Consider the following 25,867-nt stretch of genomic DNA (forward strand, 5'->3'; position numbering starts at 1 on the left):
ATAGGATAGTGCCCACTCAGTCTACCAGCTCAAATGCCAATCTGTTTTAGAAACATCATCACAGACATATCCAGAAATAATGTTTTACCAGCAATCTATGTATCCCTTAATCCATTCAAGTTGATATTGAAACTTAACCGTCATTGTTTATATTATTCAGTTTTTCTTTAAAAAAGATAATATTCAGAGTAAACATATTTTCCCAGTGCAATCTTAATAATAGTGGGGATAATCATTTGTGATATGCCTTATTAACCAGTCAAGTATTAGCTCATACTTCTGATTAATTTTAGCTTCAAAGGCAAGTCCAACTAGCAGTACTTAATTCTCTCAAAAAACAAAATTAATAAGGGATTATTTCCATTTGATTCTTTCATGTTAGTTATTCAGAAGGAGATCATAAAAATAAAGTTAAAATCCTGAGTAACATTATTTTTATTTATATAATAGCATGAATATTTAAATTTCCCAGAAGTCTTCATAAAATTTAATATTTTTCCTGTACAATGATAAGATGATTATAAGAAGAGTTGAAACATATGTCATCTCTGAGTTTTCCTTCAACTGTTAAAGGGCTCATCCTTGGCCCCTAATGATAACCAGTAGTCAATTTGCTCATTTTTTTTCTCATTCTCAGGTAAGCCTCTGAATATCCCTTGCAAAGCATTCTTTGGATTCAGTGGAGAGTCTGGGCCAATGATCTACTGGATGAAAGGGGAGAAGTTTATTGAAGAACTGGCAGGTCACATTAGAGAAGGAGAAATAAGGTATAGAACTTTGCTTATTTTTCTTTGCTCTCTTTGCAGTTAAAAAAATAAAATATCCTAGAAGGGATTCTGCCTAGGATTTTAGTTGCAACTTCAAATCATTCCATTCTCTAAAAGCTGATCTGATGGAGAAACAAAGGGTAACTATCTAAAGAAATAAAACTTTTTAAGCTGCAATAAGGTGGGTTTACTCAAGTTCTAAGAATAAGTCATCAGAGTATAATGAACCTCTCAAAGCTACCTAAGAAAACTCCTTTGAGTTTCCCAAGCTGAGACTACTGTTACTCCATCCAGTTACTGCAAAGGTCCAAATTTTTCAGGTGACTTCTCAATATATTGGGAAAATGTTCATTTACCTCTTTGGGAACAGACAACCTTCATATGTCACAAGTGTAAAGCTGTGTTGACAGTAGTACACTGATACACTGCCAAAATAACTGTTGACTCTTTTTGAATAGTGTTTATTTTTCCCCGCATCATTTGCTCATCGTGAAAGTGACTGATGCTTCAGGTTAGCATCTCTCTAGATCTTTTTCACTCTCCTCTTATACAGATACCTTCCTTATGTATGGGTATCAATTTGATGCAATTGTTTTTTTTTTTTTTCATTCTAACTAGTACTTTCTTATTTTTTTTTACAAAACAGGGATAGGAAATTTTTCTTCACTCACTCAATCTGTGGTGTTTCCTACTGATTTCACAAATAGTGATTTGTAGTGAATGTTCCCTTTACTGATAGGGATAGGGCAACATTTTCTAAAACACCAATCAATAGTCATGTACTAGAAATTAATCTAGTATTTCAGTGCATATTAATATATAGTCCTTCAGTTTTCTTACTAAATATATAAGTGTAAATGAAACAAGTATACTTTGTAATATTTACTATAATTAAATACAATTTATAATTTCTTCCATGATAATTATTCACCATGTGTCCACCCACTCTGATGGTCCATGAATTCCAAGAGCTAATGCCAAATTTTGACTATAGGAGCATATTTCTAGAAAAAATATACATGAAAAAATATTCAATGTCATTAGTCATCAGGGAAATTCAAATCAGAAGAGTCATATGATATCACTTCATATTTACTAGCATGGCTTTAATAAAACAATAACTTTAAATAAAACATTGGTGAAGATGTGGAGAAATTGGAAACCTTAAGTAATGCAGGTTAAAATGCAAAACAGTGCAACCACTTTGAAAAACAGTCTCATATGTCCTCAAACAGATAAGCATACAATCGTAAATTGAGGCAATAATGCATCTCCTAGTTATGTAACCAAGAGAAATCAAAACATATATTCTCACAAAAACATGTCCATGAATGTTAACAGTAGCTTGATTCATAATACATAAAACGTGCAACCAATGTAAATGTCTATCACCTAATAAATGGATAAACAAAATGTGATATATTCATACCAAGAATTATTATTTGCCATGAAAAAAATTTGTGGGACTGATACACACTACACTATGAATAGACACTGAAAATATTTTTCTCAGTAAAATAAACCAGTGGAAAAAATACATTAATATGATTTATGTAAAATGTTCCAGCATAGGCAAATCCTTAGAGACAGAAAGTAGAACACAGATTATTTAGGACTGGTAGGGAAGGATGGAGTGATAGGAGGGTGATAGCTAAACTGTATGGGTGCATTTTTATGTATGTCATAAAATACAATTTAATGTAAAATATGTCATTTTAAAGTATACAATTCACTGGCATTTAGTGCATTCATAATGTTGTGCAACCACTACCACTACATAGTTCTAGAACATTTTTAGCACCCCTCCCAAAAAAATAAAAAACCTGTTTTGCAGTCAGAAACTGGCTGGCTAGCTGGTTTTCTTCCTTCCTTCCTTCCTTCCTTCCTTCCTTCCTTCCTTCCTTCCTTCCTTCCTTCCTTTCTTCCTTTCTCTCTTTCTCTCTTTCTCTCTTTCTTCCATTGATGAAAATGTTATAAAATTGACCATGGTGATGGTTGCACTTATTTGTGAATATTCTAAAAAATTAATGAATTATACACTTCCAATAGGTAAATTGTATATTATGTCAATTGTTTTTTTTTAATTCTGTCTAGTATAAAGTAGATTTTTCAGAAAAATTGATATATTACAAATAATTCTTTAGGATAATTCCAATACAAACATTGTTTCCTAATTATTATGACTTCGTTAGGCAATCAAGTTAAAATAGATTTGAAATTAATCCTACTAAATTTCTTTAAATCATTTTAGAAGGTACACGTTTAGGATTATTATCAATGTATCTACCTATAAATGACCTTGAAGGTCATGCTTCAGTCTTTTCTGAGAAAGAGATCGATCCCCAAAAGGGTACATGATTAGTTAGTAGCAGAATTTCTACTACCAAAACTCAAAGCTATGTTTTTCCATCAAGGTTAGTAATTATATGAACCTAAAGTAAGTATTTCCCTTTTCTTGACTAATCCTCATGACTAAGAGGATTTTTAAAAAAGAAAAACAATTGTATTGGGTTTAATTGGCATACAATAAAAAACCCCACAAATTTAAAGTACACAATCCATGCAGAGTGATAGATACATGTGTATGCTTGTGAAGTCATTATCATTGTGAAGATATCTCACCCACATTTCCTGGTGCCCCTTTGAAATTCTCCCCACAATGCTAAACTTCCTGTCACAATAAATGATCTGAAATTCTGGTGTTCTGTCTTTTTAAACAGAATCATGTAATAGTTAACTTTTTTTGTCCAGGTAATTTAATACAATTATTTCAATTTTTACCCATCTTGCTCTATGTACCAATAATTTATTCCTTATTATTGATGAGCATTGTTCTATGGATACGTAAGTTTAATTATCCATTCACCTATTGATAGACATTTGATTTATATTCAGTTCGATACTATTACAAATAAAGTTGCTTTAAACACTCAGATACATATCTTTCAATGCATATATATATTTCCATTTTTCTTGGCTAAATATCTGGACATAGAATGGGTGAATTATATAGTAAATATTTAAGTTTTTAGTTCATTTTAGCTTTCTTTTAAAAATAAACTTTTTTAGTGCAACCTATAGCCAATTTAGTTTTTTTTAATTATTTTGATCAATGACACTCATTATTTGGCTTTTCAGAAAGTTATCCTTTTTTAATTTCACACATAATATTTGTACATATTTATGAAGTGCAGTATGACAATTTTGATGCATGTACACGATGTGTAATAATTAAACAAGGTAATTAACATTTCCATTTCCTCAAACTTTTATCATTTTCATGTGTTGGGAACCTTCAAACTCTTCTTTTCTATAATAAACCTTGATTTTTAGAATAATTTCTAATTTACAGGAAAATTGTAAAGATATTTTGGAGGTTTCATGTATACCTAATACTTAATTTCTTTGATTTTTAACATTCTAAATTGCTCTGCTACATTTATTACAACTAATGAACTAAAATTGATACATTAATATAAACTAAAGTCTTTTTTAGAATTACAATGTCCTTAGTTTTTGTCTCCTTCCTTTTTCTTTTCCAGTATTTTTTTTATTTGTTCTAATTAGTTATACAGGACAGCAGAATGCATTTTGACTCACTGTACACAAATGGAGCACAACTTTCATTTCTCTGGTTGTACAGGATACAGAGTTATACCATTTGTGCAATCATACACATACATAGGGTAATAATGTCTGTCTCTTACCACCATCTTTCCCACTCCCATACTCCCTCCCTTCTCTCCCTCCTCTCCCTCCCCTCTGCCCTATCCAAAGTCCCTCCAATCTTCCCTTGCCCCCCCCAATTATGGATCAGCATGCACTTATCAGACAAAACATTTGGCCTTTGTATTTTGGGGATTGGCTTATACAGTATTAATTTTTTAAGAACATGTCTAACTATATTCTAAATTGGTTATACAATTTTATAAAAGATGAAGTGAGACACTGCTGCTGTTGCTCTCTAGCAGCAAATGATTAGAATTGACTGGAGACAAAACAGAAAAATATGAAGTAATTAATTCCAGAACAAGCCACTGTATCAGGTGCCAAATGAATCAACAGGTTAGTAAGTGCTTAGAAGTCAGTCTTTCAGGACTTGCAAAATGTTATTGTTTATTTGATTTTTGTTACGTCTGCTTCCTCCACCTTCCCCAACACCCACCTCTGGTTAAAAGAAAAAGGAACATCATATATTTACAGTGGAGAAAAGTTATAGAAAATTTATTTTGAAAATGTCACACAACCCAATTACTAACTAGAGACATTTTAGGAGAAATACAAATGAAGAGGCAGGAATTTCTGGCCAACACAAACACATAGTTGACCATTTTGTAATATTAATTGTGTGATCTGTGATTTATTTGGGAGCTTGTGAGTTCCAGCATTCCTTCAGGCTATGGCCATTTATGCTAACCTAAAAGTTAACTACTAGACCCTGTCTTCTAGCTCTCAAAGCTAATGTCCTTGAAACAAAGCATACAAGATTTTTATACAGTCTGACAGTTTGGAACAAATCAAGTAGTTTATAATAAAAAATTACTAATTATCCTATTACTAGAACCAAGAGAATATCTACATTCTTTCATAGTCCACACATTTTCTCCAAAGGAAATATTTCTGAAGGCAAAACACTGAGGATTTTAATCAGGGGATTCCTCTCAAAGGTATTTTTGTAAACAAAATTTAATTCTAAAAGCATGGCTGTCCTTCAGAATTTCCTTTGTCTCTCCAGGTTACTCTAAAACACTGTAGACTGGATAATTTATAAATAGTAAAAGTTGTTGCTCACATTTCTGGAGATTGGAAAGTCCAAGATCAAGGAGACAGAAGATTTGTTGTCTTGTGGGAACCTGTTCCTCATAGATGGTGACTTCTTTGTGTCCTCATAAGCAGAAAGAACAATGGAGCTTATCTGAACCCATTTTATTATAAGAGCACTTATCCCATTCATGAATTTGGGGCCTTCAGGACTTAACCAATTTCCAAAGGCCTCACCTCTTAATCTTATCATATTGAGTATTAGGTTCTAACATGTAAATGGGGGCTCCAACATTCATACTCTAGAAGGGATATTGCATTAGATTTATATTTTAATTGAATCATAACTCTTATGTTGTGCATACATGTCAAAAGTTTACTGCCTAAAAAAGTTGAATAGTGATTATTAGACATTGAGAAGTGCAAGTGGGGGGAGGGTGATTGGATTTGATCAGGGCATGATGCACACATGCATAAAATATACTGAATTCCATTATTATATAAAACTAGTATATGTTAATAAACTTTTAAAACTGCTTTGCCAAGTATATTAAAAAGTGTGGATATAAATAAATAGCTCTCAGGTACTTGACTTATGGAGTAGGTGCCCTAGAGGCACAGAATCTGGCAGGAAGACTAGCCCCACTGCCTAGGTTCTCAATTTCCTAGGCAGCAGCTTGATCCTACAAGTATGTGTTGCAAATTTTAATCTCTTAGTACTGCCCCAGAGGAATAGAGGATTTTTAAAAATCTCTCAGGGGAAAGGTTTGGATATTCACGGAGGGCTTGATGATATAATGTCACTCAGATTTCAAAAATACCACCTCTGTATTTAGCAGATTCCATGAAGCTTGACTAGCATATGAGATTAAATTCCAGTAAGCATTTCAGAGTTCTTATTTGTTTGCTCTCTGGGTCATTTTGACCACTGAGGTCCTTAACAGCTTCTGATTTGCAGCTCATTGCCAAAGCACTTAGACCCCACACTGGGCACACATATTCCCTTTTATCTCCCTTTAAGCAAAGATTGGCAAAGGCCTCTCATGTCTTTGATGTTGCTAAGAGATTAAGCCCCAAGGAAATCTGAACTCAAATGTAGCATCTATTCACAACTGCCAGCCTGTCCCATGCAACTGCATCAGAACCCTTCCACTGAACCCAGAAGTTATAATTTGTAGAGATTGGAAGGAAATTTTTGTGTGTGTGAGTCATTGCAGAAGCTGCAATTTTGCAAGTTCTTTTTCTTCTACAGTTTTAAAGGCATTCCAACAAACTTCCCTCTGTAAACTTCACCATGTCTATTCAGAGAAGTCAAATAATTGTGTGGAGGAGATCCAGTGGCAGCCATCATCAGAGGATTTTCTGATTTCTATACCTCTGTTTAGTTAATAGGAACTGCTTGCAGAGTGGCATCAGAGAGTTCATGGATAGAAGTAGCCTTTGTTACATTCTAGAAAGGCTACCCCAGTTCCACACCTCTACACAACTTCCTTTTAATTAAATCTTACAAGCTTAAAGATTAAAAAAAAAATAAGAATTTGCTAGTGTGATATGTATTCCACAGTGCCATTAAAAAATGCCAGAAAAAATTGAACCAATCCTATTAAACAAGACATGATAGTCTTCGAGATTGCCTGCAGGGCTGTGAATTGCATCTGATTGTTGAAAGAGACTGTATGATTTTTGAGACAATTGTTTTGTCCCAATAGAGAGTAATTTTCAATTGTATATCTAACTTTACAAATTGCCTTGTAATACCTATTATTTTCTTCCTCGGGCAATACTAAATATCATTTTACCAAATATTTTATAATTGGTGACCTGAAAAAAAATCAATTTATCTTAAGGTTTTTCTGAAAATGTTCTTAAAATGCAAATAATTTCATTTATATTCAATTCCTAAAAAGCTACATATTGAATATACGCTTTGTTTTTAGTTTTGGTTTCTTTACTCTTGCTTTCACCACTCTCTGGTCTTTTGTTCTATCACATTACCTTAACATATTCTCCTTCAATGAGTAAAATGCTCTAAAAATAGAAAATGTGATATAGTGTGAAAAGGTTTTATTCTTGAAATAAGATGAGTGTATTGTAAAGACCAAAAATAACCTATTAATAGTCCCTCCCTTTAAAAAATATGGAACTGCGAATAAGCACTTTGTCCCCAAAGTACAGTCATGTACTACTTGATGAAGGGAACAAGTTCTAAGAAATGCACTGATAGGATGTTTTATTATTGGGCAGACACATTCTAGAGTGTACTTACACAATCAAAGATGGCCATGATGTCACTAATTAAGTAAGATTATGGGACCACCATTGTATACACAGACTATAATTGACCTAACTCTTCCGCCACTCATGACTATGTAGAGGAAATAAATGGCGTCCAAGGCAGCCTGAAGCAAAATGATAGGCCCTTTTTGGGGAAATACACATAATTTTTCAGTGACTTAAGCATTCCACATACTCTTGGCCTTCCCAAAATTGAGCTCCAAAAAGTAATGTCTTCATTTCTCTCATCTTCAGGTCATTCATTGGAAGAAGGCAACCTGATCAATAACTTTGCCTTTGATTTAAATAAATTTCAAATCTTATCACATCTATTTTTTTAATGCGGATTTTGTAAGTCCTGAAGAAACTTCAAGAAAAGACAAACTTCACAAGCAGCGTGATTTTACCTAGGGTCAGACTTAATTGCTGGTTATTTAAAAAAATATTTTTGGAGAAGTAATATCTAATATCTAATATCCATGGTTCCACAGGGTGTTTTAGGCTTTACCTATGCATAAAATATTTAAAACATACCTAAGACATATTTGTTATCTCTTTATTTAATAATTAGACTCTAGATGCCTAGCTTTAACTGTTTTGTCTTGGATTGTAAGTTTCTCTAGACAAGAACCTATAGTTACTAAACAATAACTATATTAATAATAATTTCATTTCTTAATTTAAAAATATATAGCAGATCACGAAAGCATTTTGGCATCCTAAATTATTTTGGATTTTCAAAATAACAATTGGAAATCAATAGCATTAGCTTTATTTTGCAAATAAATAAACTGAGGCTTAGATACTAAGAAAGAGCTGCCCTTGAATAGTTTATAATTCCTGTGGGGCTTGATTGAATTCATCCAAACACAGCTAGCAAGAATCCTCAATTGTCCAGAATGTCCCTGCCTAGGACTGAAAGAGTGAAAACCAGTATGGAGTGAGAATAAGCAGCACTGTCATTAATCAGACTGGGAGGACATACAGATAAAGCCAACTGCAAAGTTAACAGAAAACACTGTTTCTCCCAGGGTCATGTAGTCGTTGTAAAATGCCATAAGAAACCCCTGTCCCTTGAGTGATTACTGCTTTCCTTCCACTGAGGCCCAGACCTGCTTTGCTATTTACATTTATTAGTTGGGATACCCATTGGCTAAGACAGCCTCATCTCATGACAAAATCCAATCCCTAGTTAATTCCTCTTTACTAAGATTCTACTTCAGAAACTCCAACCAATCCAGAATTTAGTACTACTTCACTTTCTACTACTTATAATTGAAACATAATTGTTGCAAAAGATTATTTCTTCCTTTTTTCAACCAAGAATTACTCTATCCACAGTTCCTAGAGTGCCCTCCCTGAACACAATGAGTCAATAAATTTGATTTTGTCAGACTATGGACTTGATTGTGGTCTTTGATTAATAAGTCTTTAACAATGAAATATAAAGCAAATAAGACACATCAAAAGAGTGATTTTGTTTAATTAAAAGGTTTCTTTAAAACATACCTCCTATACTTCATTTTCTAAAACATCATTCCTGGATGATGATTATGGATAATTCAGAATAATGACCCAGAGATTCTGCTTGATACTTAGATATCAAAGGAGGACTTAATTTAGTTTATGGGGCCATTTACAATAAATGAAAATTGGACTTAGACATTTTAGAATTATTTACCTCAATTAAGAAACCAATAGGATTTTCTATTTAAATTTCAGGTGAACATAAAATTCAATTAGCCAGAATCCCCAGTCCTGAACAATTGCATTAATCAAGATTTCGCTAATATCTCATTGCATCTGTGTTCCTTATGTGAATGCTATTCTATCATTCCTTTCCATAGTTCTTTTAGATTTTTATCTTTAAGAGAGCAGGGAGCAGCAATGAACATATACTAGCAGAGTGGCTAGAAGAACACACTGTTTCTTACTAATACATACAGACAGTGATTCAACTTATGTTTTTTTTTTTTTTATTTTACAGTGGTGATACACATTCGGTGGAAACTACTTTGAATTTGTAATATTGATCTTTTTCCAGACTAGTGATAAACAGTATGACACTCTCTGTGCTGGGCAGCAGTACTGAGCCATAGCTCACAGTTAGTCATACCATCCTCATATCATCCTAGGGGAAACAAGTGAAAACTCCATAGTATTCTGTGTCACTCAGGTAGGATGCTCCAATAAAGTTGGTGTATTCAATGCATTTTCTACTTATGAATTTCTCAACTTAGGATGAGTTTATTGGAACATAATCTGATTGTAAGGTGCATCCACGGTTTCTTATAATGATAGAAGCACTGGTGATACGGGCAGATGCTCAAGAGTGTAGAGTGTGGATTCTGGTGGTAATTCAACATCTTTATAAATAATTAAAATACTGCTGCTACTAGAAAAAACAAATAGAAAGTAGTTTGTAACTTCCCTGCTAAAGTAGTGCATTTGTCCTCAAGTACCCTGGAGGGATTTCCCCCAAGAGCCCCTGCAGATACCAAAATCCACCGATACTCAAGTCCTTTATATAAAATGGTAATGGTATAGTTTGTGCATAACCTAAACAAATTTTTCCATATACTTTATTTTGCATTTAATTTGTTTTAATTGATATATAAAACATAAAATTTTACATATTAATGGAGTAACATGATGTTTCAATACATGTGTACATCGTGCAGTGTTTAAATCAGCTAAACGTATCTTCTAGCATTTTAAAATATACTGAATGATAGCATTATCTAGAGTCACCTTACTGTGTAATAAGACACCTGAACTTCTCACTCCCTTCTAACTGTAAGTTAGTACCCATTGTTTAACCTCTCCCAATTCCTCCCTGGGCCATAGACTCCCCAGACTCTGGTAACCACCATTCTACTCTCAACTTCTTTTATGAGATAAACTTATTTAGATTCCACACATGAGTGAGATCAAGTGGTACTTGTCTTTCCCATATCCTTTAAATCATCTCTATATTACTTTTGATAACTAATTCAATGCAAATGATGTGTAAATAGTTGAAATTCTGCAGTCTTTAGGGAATAATAGCAAGAAAAAAGTGTGCACATACTTAATACAGACATCTTTTCTGAATATATTTAGTCCTCAGTTGGTCAAATCCATGGATATGGAACCCACTGATACAGAGTTAATTCATACTACGTTTTAGTTTTCCCCTTTCAATGACATAGTTAAATCTTATTAGAGGAAGTCGACAATGAAAGGCATAATAGTTTGAGGCAGTATTGATTTTATTGATGCAATTCATGTCACCACAATGCTAGGCATATAGAGCATTCAAAATATCTGTTTCATGGCATGAAATTGTATTACATTGCACAAATATAGTGTCTTTCTAGTGTTACACACATATACTTTAAATTTTATAGGAGACTTAAGTCCATAGCAAATGTGAGGAAAAGGTAGAGTTCTCATATACTCTTGACCCCCCAAGGCAGCCTCCATCACTATAAATATCCAGTACTGTATTAGTTTATTTGCTACAATCAATGAACCTACATTGACATATCTTTATCGCCTGAAATTCGTAGTTTACATTAGAGTTCATTCCTTGGCTTTGTTCATTCTATGGATTTGAAAAATGTAAAAGGATATGTTATCTACCATTACAGTATCATATAGAATAGTTTCACTGACCTGAAATATCTTCTGTGCCCCACATATTCTCTACCTCTGTAAAAACTGTTGGCAAGTTCTGATCTTTTTCCTGTATCCAAACATGTTTATTTTCCAGAATGTCATGTGTAGTTGGAGTGATACAGAAGGTAGCCTCCCTTTTCATATTGACTTTATATATTTAGCAATGTGTATTTATGGTTCCTCCATTTATTCTTGTGACACATGACATTTTTTAAATGATCACATTCATTTATTCATACACATTTATGGAGTTCCCATGATGCTAACAGCCCTGAGATAGTTGCTGACGATATAAAATTAAGGACCAATCATACCCTAAAATGTAAGTGTATTATAACATTTTTAAGATGCAAAGATGAAATAATTGTAGTTTGTTAGGCATAATTTTAGTAGCAGTTCTATGGACTTATGAAAATGAGCAGATAAGAGGGTAAATTTATGTAATGTGTTTTTTGCCACAATTAAAAGCAAAGATTAGTAGAAAGTACAGAGAGCTCCCACCAACCTACTCTGTCTCTCCTCCCTGTTTCCCCAATTATTACTATCTCACATTAATGTGGTACATATGTTATAATTAATGAAATAATACAGATGCAATATTATGGGCTAAAGTCAACTGTTTTCATTGGGATTCATTCTTTGTGTTGTACACTTGTATGGGTTTTGGGGAAATGTTTAACTTTGAATTGTCATAATGAATAGTTTTACTCTCCTAAAAATCCCTTTTTCTGCCTATTCATCCCTCCTACTTTCTGCCTTAAATCCCTGGTAACCACAAACCTTTTAAATATCTACATCTATATTTTTGCCTTTTGTTAAATATAATATGGCTATAATCATTCTGTCTTTCCAGTCCAGTTTCTTTCAAATAGTAACGTGCATTTAGGGTGTTTTCTTGTCTGTTCTTGGTTTGATAGCTCATTTTTCTTCATCACTTAATAATATTCCATTGTGTGAACGTATCAGAGATATCCATTCACGTCTCGCAAAAACATCTTGGTTGCTTCCAAGTCTTGGCCTTTATAAATAAAACTTCTATGAATGATGTGTGTAGGTCCTTGTTTTAATATAAAATACAATTGATGGATCATTGTATTCACTATTTGTGGGTCTATTTTGGTTTCTCTAATCTACTCCATTCATCTATTTGTCTAATACTTTATCAATACTACACTGTCTTGAATAATTTAGCTTTATAGTAAGTCATAAGCTCAAGTGTCATTTCTCTGACTTTATTCTTTTCAATCATCATTTTAATTTTCTTGGATCTTTTGGTTTCCTGATAAGTATTACCATCAGTTTGCCAATGTACATAAAACAACTTACTGGATATTTTATTGGGATTGTGTTAAATCTATAAATCATGTTGGGAAAAGTTGACTCAACAATTTTGAGTCTTCTTATCCTTGAATATTAAATAGCTGCATTATTTAGAACTTTCATTTCTTTCATCATACATTTATAGACTTCCTCATTAATATTACACATTTTGTTCATTTATACCTAATATTTCAATTTTTTGTTCTCAATATAAACAGTGTTGCCTTTTAAATTTTAAATTTCAATTGTTCATAACTAAGGTATAAGAAAGCAATTGACTTTTGTGTACTAACCTTGAAATCCACAATCTTGCTATAACTGCTCACTAGTTCAAGGAGATTTTCACTGATTCTTTGGGATTTTCCCATATAGACAATCATGTTATCCACAAACAAAGTTTATTTCTTTCTTATGAACCTGTATACCTTTTTTTCTCTTTCTCATCTTGTAGCATTAAGGTTTGCAGTATGATTTTAAGGAGGGAGAATGAGATAGAGGAGATAGCCTTGCCTTGTTCCTGATCTTAGGGAGAAACATTCAATTTCTCACAGTGAAGTAGGATGTTAGCAATAGACCTTTAATAATTTTTCATTTGGTTTTGAGTCAGTTCTCTTTTCCTAGTTTGCAGAAAGTTTTTTTTTGTCATGAATGTGTGTAGGGTTTTATCAAATGGTCTTTTCATTTTTATTGATATGACCATATATTTTTTAGCATGAAAGGATGGATTATATTAATTTGTTTTCATTTGTTAAATCAGTCATACATATCTGGGATAAATTCTACTTGGTCATTATGTATGATTCTTTTTATACATATTAAGTACGTTAGATTTGCCAATACTTTGCTGGAACTTCTTACATCTATGTTTTATGAGAGGCATTAATCTGTCCTTTTCTTTTCTTGTAATGTATTTGATGTTGGATTATGGTTAGCTTCAAAGAATGAGTTAAGAAATGTTCTTTCTGCTTCTATTTTCTGGAAGAATGTATAAAGAATTCATAGATTTTCTTCTCTAAATGTTGAAATAGTGTTTTCTGTTTTGGAAGGCTAAAATTGATTCAATTTCTTTAATAGTTATTCACCTATTTGGATATCTATTTCTCCTTGTGCAAATTTTGATATATTTGAACTTTCAAAGAATTTCATCTAAGTTATCATTTTTGTGGATTTAGTGGTTCATTATTTCCATTTAATGAACATGGTCTCATTAGTTAAGTCCTCTCTTTTATATCTGATTGTCATAATTTAATAATTTGTGACACTTCTCTTGTTTTCCTCAACTCTGGCTAGAAGTTTGTTGTGGTTTAGATATGAGGCATCCCCCAAAAGCTCATGTTTGAGAAAATGCAAGAGATTTAAGAGGTGAAGTGATTAAATTATGAAAGCCATAACCTAATCGCTGATTAATTCACTGATATGAATTAATTGAGTGGTAACTATAGGCAGGCAGGGTGTGGCTGGAGAAAGTAGGTCATTTGAAGGCATGAATTTGCCTTTTATTTTTTTGTCCCTGGGGAGAGGAGCACTTTCTGCTTACTTGTTGCCTTCTCTTGAGCTCCTTCTATCTACCACACCCTTTTGCCATGATATTCTGCCTTACCTGGGGCACAGAACTATGGAGTCACCTAGCTGTGGACTGGATCTCTAAAACTGTGAGTCAAAATAAACTTTTCCTCCTTTAAGTCGTTTTTGTCAGATCTTTGGTAACAGCAGCAACAATTACAAAAAACTTAATAAAATAAGTCCATTAATTTTATTGATTTTTTTCAAAGAACTAGCTTTGGGTCTTGTTGATTTTTAATTTTTTTTTTATTTTTACAGACTGCGTTTTGATGCATTGTACATGAATTGGGTACAAATTTTCATTTCTATAGTTGTGCATGATGTAGATTCATACCATTCGTGTAATCATACATATGCATAGGGTAATGATGTCTGTCTCATCCACCATCTTTCATACTCACACCCCCTCCAATGTTTGTAGTAGCTCAATAAAACCAAGTATTCCACATTCCTTCATTCTGTCTCTTGGTAACTGCTGTCATTAATTGTGCCTATGTATCAGCATAATCAACATATTATTGCTATTGTTTTGAATAAATTTGCCTGTTAAGACAATTAAGAATAACAAAAATATAGGATTTTATTTTTATCTTCATTTAGCCATATTCTAATACTCTTCTTTTTGATGATTCAAATTTCTGATATATATGATTTTCATTTTCTCTAAAGATCTGTTTTTTACATTGTCACTTTCTACTGGTGACAAATTCCCTCAGTTTTTGCTTGTCTAAATTTTATTTTACCTTCACTTTTGAAGAATAATTTTGGTGGATACAGCATTTTAGGTGGGAGGTTGTTTTCTTTCAACACCTTGAGTATTTCACTCCACATTCTTCTTCCTCAAATGGTTTTTAAAGAGAAATCAGAAGTTTTTCTTATTCTTATTCCTCTATAGTTAAGGCATTTTCTTTTGTTCACATATTTCAAGACTTTTTTTTGTTTGTGATGTTCTACAGTTAGAATATGATATATCTAAGTACAGTTTTTTTTTAGTATTTATTCTGCTTGATATTCTTTGAGTTTCCTGGAGGTATAGATTGGCATTTGTCATTAATTTTAGAAAATTTTCAGGTATCAGTACTTTGAGAATTTCTGATGGTCCCTTCTTCTCTTTCTGGTTTCCATTACATATATAATTTCCCTTTTTGCAATTGTACCTTGGTAAATTTTAAATTGTTCTTCAATGTTTTGTTGTATTTCTTTTTATTCACTTTCTCTTTGCATTTCAGTCATTATGTGTTTGAGCTCACTGATTCTTTCTTTGGCTACTTCTAGTCTACAGTCTCAAAAGCATTATTCATGTCTGTACAGTGCTTTAATTTCTAGCATTTACTTTTCACTCTTAAAATTTTCATCTCTCTGATTTATTACTTATCTATTAATGCATATTATACAGTTTCTCCATCAGAGCCCTTAAAAATTAATTAAAATTATCTTATATTCCCATTCTGATGATTCTAAAATTTCTGCCATATCTGAATCTACTTCATATGCTTGCATTATGGCTTCAAACTATGGGGGATTTTGTTAGTTTTTAGCATGCCTTGTAATTTTGTTGTTGTTGTTGTCATCATTGTTCTTGTTGAAAATCAGATAAAATGTATTGGGTTAAATAAACTGAGATTGAAAGGCCTTTGATGTGAGATGTTCTGTTTACCTGGTTAAGGGTTAGGCTATGTTTGCTGTTCATTATATTGCAAGTGTCAAAGAATAAAACTTCCTCTAGTGTACTAGATTTTTGTCTCCACTGTTTTGCTAGCAATGGCTTCTTAAAGAGGATCTGAGCTTTGCAGTTATTTCAGCTGAAATTCCTTGTTATCACATAGGAGTCTGATTGATATGGTGGCAATCATTCCATAATTCTATGATGAAGTTTCAGTCTTTTAATGAGCCTATCCCCCTAGACTATTATCTTCATAAGTGTTTCTCAGGTTCACCTCCCTTTAGGGAACACAGGAAAGCTAGAAGGGCCTGAAGTTGGGTATTTCCCTTTTCCCAGTTAGGTTAGGCCTTGGTAAATTTTAAATAGTTTAGGTTCTGATAAACTAGTTTCCCCTGAAGGCAGATTTTTGAAAAGGAGAACAGAATGTTCTGGGCTCATTTTAAAATTATTACCTTTTCCTTTCAACCTGCCTGAAGCATAAGGGGACCTTTATCTAATTTTCACCCTGAGAACTGGTTCTGCTCCTCTGGACTGTAGGCAAAACTTGTGAAAATGCGAGGTCTCTCTAAGATTGTATACCATGGAGTTTTTAAATTCTCAATTTCATGCACAATGGGCCTCTAGAAATTCATCAATCGCAATTTTTTTTAATTTGTCCTAACTGATGCATAAAAACATAAACATTGTACATATTAATGGGATACCATATAATGTGTTAGTATGTGAACTCATTGCATTCAATTGTAGTTTAAGTGTTTCTTCTGGTACTGGCACAAGCTCTTGAGATTTTGATACAAGTACACAGCGGGCAGAAGTTTGTCCTGTGACTTTGATTACCTAATTGACATAAGAGTTGATAATTTTTCATTAGTTCAACATATTTTTTAAGTGAGGAAGGAAGTGACAATTTCCACACTCTTTCTAGTATTAGTTTTTAATAATTGTTCTAACTAAAATTATTTTTGAAGGTAGTAATTTCTGCCCCCAAAATTATTTTCTCTTGTTCACTGCTACAGTAAATTGCCTTAAATATTATTTATTGGATTCTTTCATTATCATCCCCATAGATCTATGCATGTTTCCAAACTCACCAAATTGTGTCAAATATATAGGTGCAATTTTTTGGTATATCAATTACACCCTAAAAAAGGTATTAAAAATAAATTCAAATGCATGTGGCTCTTCTATCCCCACCCCATGTTAATCCTTGTAATGAGATACTTCTGAGGTCATTTGAAATATATCCCAAGATCCCCTCATCTGTATCCTCCATTCTAAAACCTGTTTATTTAGTGTTTCTCTTTCATGCATTCTGCAAAAACCTGCTCCTATCTTCTCTTATGGAAAACCCTCCATCTTTCCTTTTGTCTACCCAGTTTCTCAAGCCTTTTCTAGGTAAGTTAGATAGTTTCTTCCTCCTTTGAAATTCTGTTATAAGCAAAACTGTACTACCATGCTTTACTTAATTTTTCCTATGTTTTCAACTCTTTAAATTTTGTCTACTCATTTGAATTTTAAAGTTTAATGGAGTTAGAGACCAGAGTTTCTAATGTTTACATTTCTCTTATACCAAATATCTAGCCCATAGCTAGACACTTATTATAAACTCACAAGGAATCATTGATGAATTGTTACATATCAATATTTGATAGGAAATTATGACTGCTCTGCAGAGTGATTTGTAGACATAAACACCAACCTTCTGTTTAATTCCAAAAAAGCAAGTCACCTCTAGATTTTTAAGAGCTGATAATTAAGACACCTCATATATATTAATAGATGGACCAAGGATCATTTTTCAAATCCTCTCTCCAAATTCTTTCTGCAGCCTGTGAAGAGCTGTTTTTGGAAACTGCATTAGAAATGCAGAGGGAAAGGTTTGGTCGTGAGGCTCAAGATCAGCTTTCGGTCCCATGCCTGGCAGAGGTTGTGGCTGACTTTCATGTGAAGCTTTAAATCATCCTGAATTTGTGATGCCTAAAAAGCTTTTGGAATTACAAGGGTGGTTACCCATTGCAGGTTATATAGAGCTAAAATAATTGAATGTGGTGATATTTACCAGTAGTAGGGAGGAAATGGAGAGAGCAAAATCAATGTAAACCTAAAGATAGTAAATTTCTAATTTTTCCTTGGGGAAAAAAATAGTAAAGTGGAAACTATACCTTTAGTCTGAAAGAAAAACTCTTATCAGAAAGACTAACAGATGTGCTCTCAAAAATTCAGTTAAGATCTCAGTGGCTCAGGAGCTGAGACAGGAGGATCACAAATTCAAGATAAGCCTCAGCAACTTAGCAAGGCCCAAAGCAACTTAGTGAAACACTGTCTCAAAAAAAATCAATGAAGAAAATCTTATACTCAATTTTTGTACAGTATTATGTACATCTATGTGCATAAATGTAATGGACAAGAAAAAAACTTACTTGAACTACAAATGCCAGTATTATCAACTCTCAGGTATGGACACTGTTGGAAGAGAACATAAACAGGGTTTATTTCAAAAAAAATCTGTTTTGAAAATAATTTGGGCTTAAGATTTTAGTACAGGAAATTCTCAGATTCTGGAAACTCTCTTCCACTAACCCTACTTTATGCCCTTCCTCCCCTCAAAAAGAAGCCAGAGATGTTAAACCAAGTCAACCCTAAAAGTCAATATAAATATAAATACAAATATTTTTGTAGAAGTCAAAATTGAAACAAGTTACCGTCAGATAATGAAATGTTTATGCATAATAACATTCCTTGGCATGTGCATAACACTATTTACTTTTCAAATCACATTAACCCATTTCACTCTCACAATAAAGATAAGTATATCGGTTTTTTTTCCCCAACATAAATATGAGTTAAATTAAAGCACAATTTAGTTAATGATTTTGTAAGGACCCCCAGCTTGAGTTCCAATGAGAGGCCTGGATTTAGAACCCAGCTTTTTCCTGAGTACAGTTGCCTTTTCCAACTTATGCACAATGCTAGCAACTTAGGGGACCTCTCTACACTCATATTCATATGTCCAAAATGAAGATAAGAAAAATGCATTCTACTTTCATATATAACTAAGAAGAACAAATGAAAAAGTAAATAAAGAGCAAAACATCACAAAACAACAACAAAAAGAATTACTTCTGGTTCCCCAATTGTTCTTATGAAATATTTTATTCTTCCAAATCTATGTATTTGAGGACATGTACTAGAACTTGCAGGATTGCCACAGCTTTGTCTTGTTAGTGGTTCGCTCTTTGGCAAAAGGCAGCAGAATAGAGAAAAGTCAATAGGGTACCCATTTTCATCTCACTCAGGAGAAAATTAATTACTAGTAAGACTATAACTCTTCAAATAATCAAAAGCTGCACCCCTTAGGAAAGAATTCCAGAAAATCAACTTCTCTACAAAGAACACTCATTGCTGGCTATTCTAGACCCTTTGCAACTTCATTTGAGAAAGCAAAGAGCTGAGTGCCATAGAAAGTATGTTATTCTTGTGAAAGGGCAAAGAAAAAGGGTAATTGTGGAGCATCTTCTGGAGAAATCAGGGCCATGATAGTGATGGAGTAATCATCATTGGGAGATTAGGGAGCCCTGCACATTACTGCACTGGACAACTAGCAAGAGAAAAGAAGAGAACAGGCTACTCACTGGTATTTTAAAATTGAAGGCCACTCTCACCACCTTTAATTTACTTTTCATATATATGGCAACCATTTTACTCCCTAAAACTCTAACCTCTAATACATAACCTATATTCCTAAAATTTTTTTCCTTAATGCCATAACACAAAAAAAATCCAATTAGTTGTCATAAACTCAGTTTAGAATATGGAAGTCAATGTTCCATCTTTTTTGCCACACAAATCATGTTGGCTTTGTTTATCATGTTAATATTTTGTATTGCTGAGTGCATTATTCCTTTTCTTTCTTCTTGTCCTTCAGATCAAGACACACTTTTTGTATTTTCTTATTTGGGGGCCCACATATACATACATCCAGGCAGAACTCTCTGTGCCTATCAGAGACCTAGGTTGGGGCAACTGTGTAACCATCTGTAGACTTTACATAGATGCTTTCTGCCAAAAATAAATTGATTCAACCAAGAATACTGTCTTTATTTCAGACTCCTCAAAGAGCATCTTGGAGAAAAAGAAGTTGAATTGACACTCATCTTTGATTCAGTGGTGGAGGCTGACCTGGCTAATTATACCTGCCATGTAGAAAACCGAAATGGACGGAAACATGCCAGTGTACTTCTGCGTAAAAAGGGTACTTCTTTTTATAGCTATAACTATCTTTAGTTTAGTCACCAATAGCTATTAAATTTAGATGTTTCCTGGCCTTATTGTATTATGTAGTGTCAATTTCTGTTGATCATTTTGTCTAAGGAACAATATTTCTCATCTGCATATCAGCATAAAATGCCTATGACCTTCAGTATCACTAGGAAATAAATAAATGAAATTAAACATTACTGTCTGAAAAATCAATAGAGATGAAAAGTACCTTGATTATAATCATGTTACATTAAATTCGATATATACTGTCATTCAATATTTTGTATATATTTCACCTTCTTTTTACTTATATTATTTAAACAAAATGCTAGAAATTATATTATCATATGAAAAACAAAGTTGTTCTTTTACTCCCAGACTGAAACTTAAATAAAATAATTAATACTGCCATATAACCTTTCAATTAGTAATATAAAGACTATAAGCTATATTTTGTAACATGGTATTAAGCGGTCTTTCATAGATCCATATATTCCTAAATAGTTTGGCATTTATGGAGATCCCTTTCTAGAGTCAGTTCTAGATTGGATAAACTGTGTCTAAAGACAAAGAAAAGAAACTCTAAATTTACAGACAGAGGAACAACAATTTCAGCAGCTAAATAAGTTTCTGAATTGGCTCTTACCTTGCCATGACTCTTGATTGTTGCAAAAGGCTAAATACTTTGTGTGAACATCTGGCAAAAGTTTTGTAAATGTAGCAGAACAAATGTTCTCAATCAGTGTTTCTGTTGCCTAGGTTATAGAGCAATAGAACCATTCAATCAGCAAGGTTACCATTTGTACCTCCTAGCCAGAATAGAATTTCTGTTTTCCAACCAGCCTTAATCTTGAGCATTACCAGAAGCTCTGGAAGAAAATGGGAAGTGTCATTATTTCAAGAATAATGCTTCTATCTCTCTAGCACCATTTCTTAACTCCATTGAACTTGATTCTGTCTTAAAATAAAGGAGTATATAAGTGTAAACGGGTCTAATATAGAAAGTGAAGTCAGGAGATCCAGGTTCAGCCATATGGTTCAGTAGGACTTTTTTGTCCAAATATAATTCCTGAATCTTAGTTTTCTCATCTGTAAAATAGGGGTTATAATATCTATCTTGTGGAGTTACTCTGAAGTTCAAATAATAATGATATAATGGATGTGAAATGTATTATGCCTAAATAATTTTTTGTTATATTGATCTTGGATAATTTCTCCTATGCACTAGGAAACCACTTAGTTCACCTACATGAAGGACAGGTACTCACCATGTCCAGATATCTTATGGCAAAGATCACTTTGTTCCTGTTTATTTCACTTTTGTTTCAGGTTCAGAGATTCCCAAGCCATAGATGCTACTGTACTTCTGTACTCTTAGCAATTTAGGCAGTGTCTGGCCACTAATAGGTACTTTGAATACATTCTCGCCAAATAAATAATTAAAATTCTATTTCGTTATTGAGGGTTTATGTGTAGCAACCACCATGCTTGGTGTGGAGAATGGACTGCTGAATAAAAGGACATCTCACAAGTCTTGTGGAGCTTATAGTCTTTGGGGAGGGGAGAATGCAAAAAAAAAAGTCATACATTAAACATTAAGCAAAAAAATCACACAAAAATTATATAATGTTACAATTAGAAACCTGCTATTAAGAAAAATAATGAGGGTACTATAATTTAGCCAGGGGAGAAAGACATAGTTTTATGTTAGTTTTCAGATAAAGCCATCCCTCTTTGATAAGCAAGAAGCAAATACCATTCCTCAAAATTTCTAGAAATCTTACTCTGGCAAACAAGCCACTCTGTAAAACAATGCTACCTGCCATAGTTTCTACAAGTAAACCTGTCTAAAATCATGAAAAACTGATGATATTAATTCTCATCTTTCTAGTATTTAAATATTGGGGTTACCAATATTTAAAATTGAATACCAATTTGTCTGCTTAACAATGCCATTTTGAGATCTAGTAGCCATATCAAATTTAGCTCACCCCAAACAGGATTCCCAGTTTCTCCTCCATACAAACCTCAGCCTTCTGTCTCTGTCTTCAACTCTATTGCCATCCTTCCAGTTCTTCAGGCCAAAATTTGTGGAGTCAGTCTTCACTTTACATTTTCTTTACTCACATCTTGTATCTAGTCCATCAAAAAAGATCCCATGACTCTACTTTCAAAGCCTATCCAGAGTCTGATCACTTCCATCACTGCCCCCACTGTATTCTGACCTACCAGCATGAATTGAATGAAATCCCAAATCTTATTTATGACCTATAAGGCATTACACAATCTGCTTATTTCTCATCTCACTTTCTATAATACTCTGTCTCAATTGTCATTCACACTAGCGCCCTTTCTACTTCTCATGCTCTTTAAGCACAGTCCTGCCTCAAATACTTCACACAGGCTATTGCATCTTCCTGAAACACTCTTTCCTCAGCTATCTCCATGACTCATTCCCTTATTTCACACAGTTCTCTTATTATATATTACCTACTCATTAGATCTTCCCTGGCCACCATATATGAAATATAATTATCCTTAATTTTATTTTTCTCTAACTTGTCTCTATTTCTTTTTTATTGTTTCTTTCATATTTGATATTATATTTACATATATTTTGGCTTATTTTCTTTTTCCTCCACTACAAAGTAAACAGTGTGAGAACAGGAACTTTAACAACCTTATTTATCACTGCACCCCTAGTTCATAAAACACAATAAGTGCTCAAAAATATTCATCGGTTAAAAAATCTATCCATAGAGAACCAGGACAATGGGGTAACAGATAAAATGATTAATAAACAGAAGATTTGATCTGTGCTCTCACCTTGACTAGTCTGCCCTGGTTTACCTAAAAACATGTTTTCCTTTCAAAAATATTTACTTTCCAAGTTTTTATTCTCTTATTTTGTTTGTGTTTGTGTGTGTGTGCTATTGGGGATTGAACCCAGGAGCATTCTACCTCTGAGCTATGTCCCCAGCCTGTTTTTGCTTGTTTGTTTATTTTCAGGAAGGATGTTCCTAAATTGGTTAGGTTGGCCTCAAATTTGCAATCCTCCTACCTCAGCCTACTGAGTCACTGGGATTACACACATGTGCCACAATACCCACCTATACTTTTAAGTTTTGGTGTTGAAAACTCAAAGGTCTCAGGGACTAAGCAGTTAGAGAATATTTTTTAAACGGCCAAAACTTTAGAGTAACTGAAACATAGATTAAAGAAATCATCCCTTGCTTTAAAGTGGGAAACCTCTGTTTTGTTCTAGAAGATTTTTACTATGCTTGCTAGAATGTGGGCTCATGTATATGAGAGCTGGAAAGTTTTTAAGAAGCCAAAGGACTGGTTTTCATTTTTAAATATTGATATTCATTTTTTGAAACATTGTAAAGTCCAACAAAATAATTTTCCACCCATGATACACCAGTTTACCCTCTCCAATCTAGGTAGCAGTTTTTTTTTCACTTTTTCATTCTTGCAAAATGGTGCAGTTAATCCTTCCTCATTTAGTTTCATTAGAAGCTCTCAACAGTATGGTAGAACCCTAAAGAAGAACAAGAATCCATATGATTCTACCCTAATTATTTTAGTCAGACCAAAGTTTTAGTTGTCTTGAGAAACTTCAGACATATCCTTTGGAATTAGATCTTCTTGACTTTATCACAGCATAGACTGACCTCAGTGACTGTAGATTTCCCAACTAGAATATTAATAAGTTTTTTTTTTATGAAACAACAACTTTTTAATGAGCTGTAAGTCAAATATTTTAAATTTCCTAAGTAATTAATATGGATAAGAGGTGTCATGAATCCATTCTTAAACTAAAAAAGGCCTTCCGTAAAATGAAAACTCAAGTCTAACATACCCAATTAACAGGGTCAGGTTTTGTAAAAACAAGATGTCCTTTACGTATGCATTTTCCACTTACATGTACCACTTTCTTCTTCTTGGATGAAACATTATCCAGTAAGTACAACTAAGTTTCAGTACAAGGTCTGTCCTAAATGTTTTCTTTGGTAGCAAGACTATGAACTTAGGCTAAAGAAATTCTCATTTTTATTTCTGATTCTCTGCAAAGAAGAAAGATTTTTCCTACAAAACAGAGATGTATCACTGAATCCCTCTTTTCATTCCCAGTGCTCTTGTTATGCCCTAATTTTTCAAAATATATAGGAAGTTTTCTTAGTGTGTTCATGTTGCCATAAAAATTACCTTAGATCAAGTAATTTATAAAGAATAGAGACTTGTTTCCCACAGCTCTGGAGGCTGTAGTGTCCAAAATCAAGGCACTGCTAGATTCATGTCTGGAAAAGATCCAGTCATCTTTTATATGTGAGAGCATATCAGAATGGCCTTTACCACCCATATTTCTGCCAATAATCAAATCAACACCACTTAGGTAATCTTTAAGAATAATGAGGTTTTCCCTATAGATCTCTTATTCTAAGCCTTCACCAAAATTTCTCAAAGTTCCTTTCATAGCAGTGCACCTCAAAATTTGTCTAACCTCTACCCATTACCCAAAGTCACTTCCACATTTTTAGAAGTTTATTAGAGTAGCAACCTACATCTCAGTACCAATTTCTTACTTAATCCATTTGACTGCTACAGCAAAATACCATAGACTGAGTAATATATAAATAACCAAAATTTATTGCTTGCAATTTTTGTGACTGGGATGTCTACAATCAAGTTAACAGCATATCTAGTGTCTGCTAAGGGCCCTTTCTTCATAGATGCTGCATTTTATGTGTACTCACATAGCAAAAGAGGTAAACAGTTTCCCTCAGACCTCCTTTACAAGAGCACTAATCCCATTCATAAAAGAGGAGTCCTCATGACCTAATCACCTTCCAAATGTCCCATATCTTAATGCCATAACTTTGGGGGTTGTGTTTCAACATATGAATTTTGAGAGGGCACGAACATTCACATCACAACAGCAATCCTCAGGTTAGGATCTCCTAACCTGCCTCCCAAATTATAAGTCAGAGCAAGTTCAAACATTCCCAGCCCTCTTCTTCTCTAGTCCCTTGGTTTCAAGGTGGTATTTGTCCCATTCTGTTGTTTGTGTTCACAATGAAGAAATACCTGGGTTCAAAGTAAGAAGAATAAAAATTATACTTGTACTTTGGGTGCCTAGAAAAGGTTACAATCCCATCCCATAAATATTTGCTCTTCTAACTACAACTATGCTTATAGAGTGTACAAGACACAGCTCAAATAAAATGACTTTCAACTTCTCATTCTGGGAATGTCCCTAGTAATATAGCTCCTGCTGAGATGGAAAATGGCAAATGAAAACAGAAGACAAAAGAAAAGCCAGGTGTTATTTGGGTGATGGCAATTCTGCCCTCTGATTATAGGATAGATGTTTCCCTTTTGATGTGATGGCCTGAATCACAGAATACAGGTGGAGTCTCAGAAACTAGGTCCACAGTTTCAACTTAAACAGTCATCATTATGCAATACCTTTCAAAGACATTTTTCATAAAATGGACCCCAAGATCACAAAGGTACTTTTCACATCATGGTTTTCTTCCATAAATTTACTGCTGAATAAGGTGTCTGCTTCCTCGGAGCACAAATTGTTTCTGCTGCT

General features: G+C 33.5%; 1 protein-coding gene across 1 annotated transcript in view; it reads left to right on the plus strand.

The window, feature by feature from the left end:
- Positions 1-25,867, plus strand: part of Il1rapl2 (interleukin 1 receptor accessory protein like 2) — a 551,208-nt gene that overhangs the window by 504,521 nt on the left and 20,820 nt on the right. The window contains exons 5-6 of the mRNA XM_047535288.1: positions 638-767; positions 20,115-20,260. Coding sequence (XP_047391244.1) covers positions 638-767; positions 20,115-20,260 — 276 coding nt within the window. The remainder of the gene's footprint in view (positions 1-637; positions 768-20,114; positions 20,261-25,867) is intronic.

Source organism: Sciurus carolinensis, chromosome X (genome assembly GCF_902686445.1).
Source record: "Sciurus carolinensis chromosome X, mSciCar1.2, whole genome shotgun sequence".
Lineage (NCBI taxonomy): Eukaryota > Metazoa > Chordata > Mammalia > Rodentia > Sciuridae > Sciurus > Sciurus carolinensis.